The sequence below is a fragment of the Durio zibethinus genome, chromosome 11 (assembly GCF_047325235.1).
Source record: "Durio zibethinus cultivar Kanyao isolate XHJ-2024 chromosome 11, ASM4732523v1, whole genome shotgun sequence".
Classification (NCBI taxonomy): domain Eukaryota; kingdom Viridiplantae; phylum Streptophyta; class Magnoliopsida; order Malvales; family Malvaceae; genus Durio; species Durio zibethinus.
The window spans coordinates 9,072,500-9,080,671 of NC_143172.1; the positions used below are offsets into that span (position 1 = coordinate 9,072,500).

At 30.0% G+C, this 8,172-nt stretch overlaps 1 protein-coding gene across 1 annotated transcript; it reads left to right on the forward strand.

Annotated features, from left to right (window-relative positions):
- Nucleotides 1–1,671: 1,671 nt before the first annotated feature.
- On the forward strand, nucleotides 1,672–3,399 carry LOC111291247 (uncharacterized). Its single transcript, XM_022882889.2, has one exon. It carries the CDS (start codon nucleotides 2,087–2,089, stop codon nucleotides 3,035–3,037), a length of 951 nt encoding a protein of 316 aa, XP_022738624.1. The 5' UTR covers nucleotides 1,672–2,086; the 3' UTR covers nucleotides 3,038–3,399.
- The last annotated feature ends 4,773 nt before the right edge of the window (nucleotides 3,400–8,172 follow it).

Below are 8,172 nucleotides of genomic sequence, written 5' to 3' on the forward strand. Positions count from 1 at the left end.
ATAAATAAATACAATAATAAAACAATTCAGTTCCTAACATGTCTAATATCTTCTCTAAAAAATGCTAATGTTTTCCTAAAAACTATAAATATACATATATAAAAACTTAACAAAACAAAACCTCCATGCATGAAAAAATACTTAATCCAAACACAAAACCAAAAGCTACAAAACACAAAAGTAACAATCTGTACAATATATGAAACAATAAAATAAACAACAAGCATGCACAAGCAAATAATGTCAAAACAACTCAAATTAATAATTAAAATATTAAAATTTTTCATAAAAAAGGACCCACAAAAATGAATAAAAAAACACGAAATTAAAAGGAAAAACTAACATTCCAAAAAAAAAAGTACCTCCGATTATTAATCCAAAATAAATAAAGGCATCATTTAACAGAATAAACCAACATGCATGAAAAAAAATAATACAAAACATAGAAAAAACAATAAAAACAATGCATTAAAAAAAGAACTTTAAAATAACTAAAATTATCACTTAACAATCTTAAATTCATCATCGACACAAAAAAAACCAAAAAATAAAAAACAAAAATATGCAATTCAGCTGCTCACACGTCTAATATTTTCTCTAAAAAATGCCAAAGTTTTCCTAAAAACTATTTTAATTATGTTGGAAACCCAATTAACAAAAAATTAACAAAAAAAAACCTTCAATGCATGAAAAATTTCAAATACAAACATATAACCAAAGCCTACAAACTACAAAAATAAGAATCTACACAATGCATGAAATAATAAAACAAACAATATGCTTTCACCAAACAAATAATGTCAAAACAATTCAAATTTATCATCAACTCAAAAAAAAAAAAAAACCCAAAAAATAAAGAACATAAACATGAAAAAAAAAAGAACAATAAGAAAAAATGACAAAAAAATTATACTTGCAAAAAAAAAAAAAAAACAAAAGCAGAGAAAAATTGAACAAAAGAAAGAGAAAGAGAAAAAAAAAAAAGCAAATAAGTGGGAGTATAAAACATAAAAAAATAAATAGCCATTCTCCTATATTAACTTACCAATCAATTTTATTCTACTTATTGATTTGTCAATATTAAACCTATAAAGGAAACAAACGTTATATATATATATATATATATATATATAGATATTAGTCAAATTTTCAAGGCTTATGAAATAATCACTTCAACCCTTCCAAGGCTCCAATATGACACCACTGCCAACAAAGCACTTCAGATAATTGACTGATATTCAACCAGATGGGATGGGTGGATTGGCCCTTATCTTTCTAATTTTTATTCCTTAGGCTGTCATGCATATATTTTACTTTCCTAACAAAGTTTTAGATAAAAAAGAAAGAAATCACTTTTGACGTTTCTACTGCATGGAATTCAGAATATATCAACTCTTTGGATGAATGTTCTATGAATTTAAAAGGCTTCTTCGTAATAACATTCATGTAGCCAGGTAAAAGAAAAGAAACTTCTAATATTACTTTATGAAGCCTTAAAAACTTCCCTGGCATATCCTTGAACAGCTAAGATAAGCTGCCCCATGAATGAATCATATAATAAAAACTAGAACGTAAAATTCTGTCTTTTTTGAGAGACGGGTTCAATGGTTAAAATATATATGGAAAGTCATTGTATGTATCCATGAAAATCCCTATAAATTTGTCTAAACCGCAGACAGCTTTCTATTGAAAACACAAAATCCTAAATTCTGTAGCTTTTCTATTAATAACCACAGGACACCCAAAATTATAGCAGCCATCTCATTTCACCACAAGAAAACTTGTCACTTCCTTTATTGTCTATTTTGTTTTCTCTCTCCAAAAGAAACTGACAGAAATCTTTTCTAGCTGTGCAATAGCCTGTTTTCCGCCAGTGGGGAAAAGGGGAGAGAAATCAACCCTTCTTCTCTCCCCCAATACCCCTTTCCGACCGCCCAATTATGCCTTGGATTAGTTCCCTTTCTTCCAACTTTTGTTCCTTCTATCACCGCCGCCGAAGCCACCACTACACTGTTCAAATATTTTCTAACTATTTCCGCCATTGCCATCATCATCATCATCTTTTATAGCCTACGTGTCTTATGCCATGTTCTTTTTTCCTACTTTACCAGTCCTTGGATCCGCCATCGATTTTGCCACCATCTCCTTCATTGCTGCCCTCCTCCTCCTCTCTCTTTTCTCTATCTGTTTCATATTTCGCCTCCGTTTTAAATCCAGAGGCTGCCGTCATTTGCAGAATTTCAACTCTCTCTGGACCTTTCGATTCGTTTTTGTCTTCTTCATCATGTTCTGGGCCTTGACCGAACTGCTACGCCTACCCTTGTTTCGCAGACGATACTATTTTCCTCTCTTGCCACAGCTAACTGTGCCACAACAAGCCAACCTCTGTAAAGTCCACCTTGTTCTCTCTTTGGGGTTCTTCGAGCCTGGTTTCCTAGTGACCTTACTTTTCTTGCTTGATGTCTCCGTCAAGCAAACAACCCCAACAAGCTTCTTCAGTGTTTTATTCGTCTTGACCTCGTGTCTTCCCATTTTCCTTTTACAAGTTTACTTTGTCTTCTTTCCGGATTCGAAGGTACGTTTCCCAGAACTTTTTCATAGGAGCTGGTTCGTCTCCTGGCATAACCATGATCATACGACGGTTTTGTGTGCCTACCCCTTGCTAAGCACCATTTTTTTCAGCATTTTTGGTGCTTTCTTTACGTTGTCATTTTTGTTATCATTCTGGAGAGTTGTCTCTCATGTAATCAACAAGGCCCTCAGGGTTCGAATCTTTGCCCTCGCTTTGACAGTCATCATAGGGTTGCCATTGCAAATCCTGTTTATGGGGTTGTCTGTTTTCTGGACACCAGACAGGACCGCCTTTGATGGAGTAGCTCTATTACTGTTCCTTAGCATTTTCATGTGCGCAGTGGTTGGAGAGGGCATTTTGGTGATTAAACCGATCGCAGACTCGTTGGCCGCGGGAGAAGGAGGAGTAGGAGAGAGTTGCCGGGGGAGTAGTCCCCCTGTGGAGGATGGGCTTGGTACTGTGTAACGAAATGGGATGCCTGAGTCCCTGATTATTTAGCGGTGGATTTCGATGGTGGTATGGGAGGCAATTTGGTCGATTTTAAAAGATCAAATCATCAGGCTGAGAAGAATTCAGAGTGCAAATATTTGAAGGTAGCGATTTTCAAGGATACGTTGGATAAAATGCTTTCCTCTGAATGAGTCTTTTAGCACACAGCCATACATTACTCTTTTTTTGTTTTTTTTTTGTTTTATTTCGTTTTCATTTTTTTTTTCGGGTGTTGTTTAAATTTTGCTTTTGTTCTTCCAATTTACTATACACTTAGAGGAAAAGAATTCTTGCATATAAAATGAAAAAAAAAAAAAAAAGGTGCAATTAATAGCTTATATTGAGTTTGTTTTTTTTGGGAGGGGGCGGGGGGGGGGGGGGGGGGGTTCGTTAGCTTATATATATTAAGTATTGTTCTTTCATTTTTCTTTTAACGTATGTTTAGTAATTTTGATAATTGAAATATATGTATGTTGAATTTATATGCTGGATGCTAGTTGTTGTAACGTATTGGTCTGGAGACTCGTTCGCTAGACATAAAATTTTAAAATCGTGAAAAACACAAAGAGTTGTCAATTATTTTTTTTAAGATGTGATTGATCACTCAAAAAATTTATTTTTTTAATAAAATAATAAAACAAGTTTAAAGCTTTATTAAAAACATGATTTTTGTCTATGAAACAAGATTAAATTTGAGAATCAATTACGTGTGAGGAAGGATTAGTACCTTACAATGCCCATAAAATTAGTATCAATTAATTATGTACTATTGATAATTTTGGATAAAAATGATTTTTTTATATGAAATTTAATTATAATTCCCTTTATTTGTAAGAAATAAAATTAATTAAAAAATCTTTTATTAAGGAATATTAAGAAAATCTTCAAATTAAATAAATATCTTCGAAGTCTCTAATATAAAGGTAGAATTCAAAAATAGTCTTTTCATTTAAGATTTAATATAAAATTTCTTTTAAAAATAAAATAACATTATTTGCAAATAATAATTATTAATGACTCTTCAAAATCTAAGTAAAGTACTAATAAATTATATTTCATAAAATGTTATTTTAATTTTATTTGTCTAAAACCAAAATTTTAAGAAAACTTTTAGGTAAAGAAAAAAATGAAATATAATATAATACAATATAATATAATATAATATAATATAATATTAAGCATCCGTAACTAAAGCAAACATATATATAAATATATATATGCAATATAAATGAAAACATTAATGTAAAATTGAAACATATGCAGAGATGATCAAGTATGAATTCAAGGATCGAATTTTTAAATATAAAGAAACCATTTGGACTCTCTAACATCTAAGCAAAGTTTGGGTGTGAATTTCTATATTTAACATTCCGTCGTATTATTTTTATTATTTTATGTTTTTAAACTTGTTAATTTAACAGATTTATTTTGAGTAGTGAAAATGTATGAAAATTCTTAATGAAATAAAATTTTTTAAATACCCCAACATCTAAACAGCATTCGGGAATAGATTATTTCATAAAAGGTTTTCATGCAAATCCTTAAAAATTTAAAATTTTGAGAAAACTTTTTATGTGGTAAAAAAATGAAATGTAATAATATAATTAATACTAAAAAACCATAACTAAAGTAAACATATATATATATGCATTATGAATGAAGACATTAATTTAAGAACGAAACATATGCAAAATGATGATTAAGCGGTAATTTAAGAATCGGGTTTTCAAATATAAAAGACCACTTGAACTCTCCAACATCTAGGCAAAGTCTGGGTGCAGATTTTTATATTTAAAATCCCATCTTATTATACTTTTATAATCATGGCTTCAACAAAACAGATTTATTTTTAAGCCATAGAAATGTATGAAAATCCTTAAGGAAATAAAATTGCCTAAACACCCCAATGTGTAGGCGGTATTCGAGAATAGATTATTTCACAAAAGGTTGACAAATTTAAAACAAGTTTGAGGTTTTAAGTAGACTTTCAGAAATTTTTAACATCTAAGCAGACTTTCAGAACAAGCTCATTTTTATAATTCTTTTAAAATGGATCTTTATATACTTATATATTCATAAATATTTCTTGCTTACTTTAAAACTATTATTATTATTATTATTATTGCTAGTATAAATAAAATATATCAAACATAAATTTAGATATGAAAGATTAAATTAAAACGAGCATGGCGATCCAAATAATAAAGAAATCAATAATGCATAAAATTAAACTTGCAATTGAATTTAAGCAATCATGAACAAATTGCATGAGTATAATTAAAATCAAATACACATAAAACTAAACTTTAATAAAAACAAACTTTAAATTTTATATTTTAAAATTATTTATCACAAGACTCCAACTAAGGCGTTTTCAAAATTACCATTCTATTTTATATTAATCTAATCATATCAATCCAAAAGGAACACATAAAATCCAATTACTCTTCCACCATGGTCCCCACGTCTTTCATGAAGGACTTTGTTTCTTTTTCATATGGCTTTCTATGTTTAGTAATATTTTTATAACAAAAGAACACAACAGCCTACATGGTGTCATTATCATAGATATACATTTTTAAACATGGATAACATTTCAATCACAAGAACAATAGAAACAAGAAAGATAAGTAATGAATTCTTAATCTTGTGGACAACCAAAAGATAACTTAGAACTTGCCTTTATGCAACCACTAATGAATCACAAAAGAAAGGTGAAAATGTAAAACTCCCTGTAAATAGCCATGTAGCATGCAAAACCAAATGGACATGTGAAGCTTTACGCTTCCTTAGACATTTAACGCAACAGTCATGGAAGTTGGTGGAGCTAAACTTTTATATGCAAATGTTAAACAAGAAAAGGAAAGAACTGAAACATAGTAAACCAACTGCATAAGAGAACAACAAGCAAACAAAAGGGGAAGAGCAAACTTTTAGGTCATTGATAGTAAACTCATGAAGGAGAATTGAATAACCAACACTTAAGATTCAAATACTGGTCAGATAGTAGTATAACGACCATCATTTCAAGGTAGTATCACCATCTGCCACCTTTATTGAAAAAAAATGGATAAGAATTTGAATCTCATCAATAGTGGTGTATCGTGACTGCGAATTGTGTTGTAACATTGAATAGTGGCAATAGCGGTCCGCTATTACTCGCTATTTTATTTTTCATTCAAAAATTCAAGAAAATTTTTTTTATTTGACTCTAGTTAAAAACTTAAAATAAAAACAACAAGCCAAAAAATAAACATCAATTCACAGATTCAGGAAAAAAAACTCACAAAACTTAAATTTCCAAAGATATCAATTATCTCAAATTTAACTTTAATCAAGATTAAGCATATGTAGTTTAAGGTAAGCAATTAATTCAGCACTTAAATTACCTTTTTTTTTAATTTCAGAATTTACTATGATTTTGTGTGTTTGGGATTGGATTGGGTTATGGTGCACAACTAGGGAGTTACTGGGACTTAAAATGAGAGGCAAGAGATGAGAGTGAGACTCGAGATTGAGGAAGATGAGCAGATAGCTCACATAAAAAAAATGAGAGTTGAGAGATGGGGATGAGGATGAAGGTTTAGAGAAAAAATTTATTGAATGAAAGGTAAGGGATGGGAAGTTGTATGGGGTTGTGTAATTTAGCCAAGTGACAAAAAAAGTAGATTTAAGGCTATTGTTGTTGAAAATTGCCTTCAGCAGGGAGGCTGCCAAGTTTGATTTACTGTAGGCCTATAAAATATATTTATCTTGGCCCATAAATAGTAATGCTCTTGCTTAATTTGTGATATCTAATAATTTATTAGCTAATTTATGTGTAATATAGTTCGGTAATAATTTGATGAATACGATAATTAAATAATTAAATATATCATTTGTTATGAGTTTTTGTTTTTCACACATTTATTTATCTCTTGTTATTTTTTAATTATCATATGAGTAATTTTTTAAATATGAATATTTTACTATAAATATTTTTTCTTAAATAAATAAAACCCATGACATAATATAAATTACTTTAAAAATCATAAAATAAGAGTTTTTATGATTAATAATTAAAATTATTATGTTTTATAGCAAGTTGAGCAAAGTTAAAAAAAATTCATGATCACGATAGCCGTAATAACTGTGAAAGCTTCCATTATATCTGTAACCATAACAAACGCAACGCGATCGAAAATGTGATCGCTACCACAATTTAAATCCTTGACCAACACATATGAGGCTTTAGCTCTCTTTTTTTGTGCAAAATAACCATGACTAGTTTCACAAAGAAAACAAGCAAAAAGAACAAACTTCCAGTTTTATGCCTCTTTTTTGTTTACTGTAATAGTTTTATATTTTCAACTTGCATGGAATGTGATAGTGATATTAACTACAACTCATGAATAGCACAATTCATATGCGAAAACAAAGAAACCACAAACAGGAAATAAAATAAAAAAAAACTTCAAACTTTCTAAATAGCAAAAATGATAAGCAAACAATGGTGGGATCGTAAGTACATATATTGTGCCTACATTTATGAGTGATTCATGCACTGGTTGAATGGACAAAGCATGGAATAAAAAAGGCCAAGAAAATAAATATGAAAAGCAACATCTAGCTCATATGAGGCTTGTACTATCGGTCTATTTTCTATTTTCCATTTTTAACAAGAACTAGACTACATAAACCCCACATAGAAGAAAAAAACCAAAAGAAAACATAAAGCTTGAAGTTTTATGGCTTGTACAGGACCTCAACACGAGAAACAATGAGTTGAAAGAGAAAGAAAACTAAAACTTTTAAACATTTCTTCCTCTTTCAACAACTTATGTCTTTACTTTGGAAATCATTTTTTGTTAAAGCCTTTTTTCTAGTCAAATGAGGGGTTGTATATATAAAAAAAAATCCAAACCATGACTGCTCATGGAAAACTAGACAGCATGGTTTAGTCACTCCAAGCTTATTTACACATCTTTATTTGACTTAGCTTGAGCTAATTAAAAGCCATTCATGAAAGATGGAAATGCAAAGATGAAAGACTTTATGGAATAGATCGAACTGCTACTGTAAGAGGAAGAAACAGAAGCTGTTTGGCGGTTCTTGTTGGTTTCCAAGTCTTC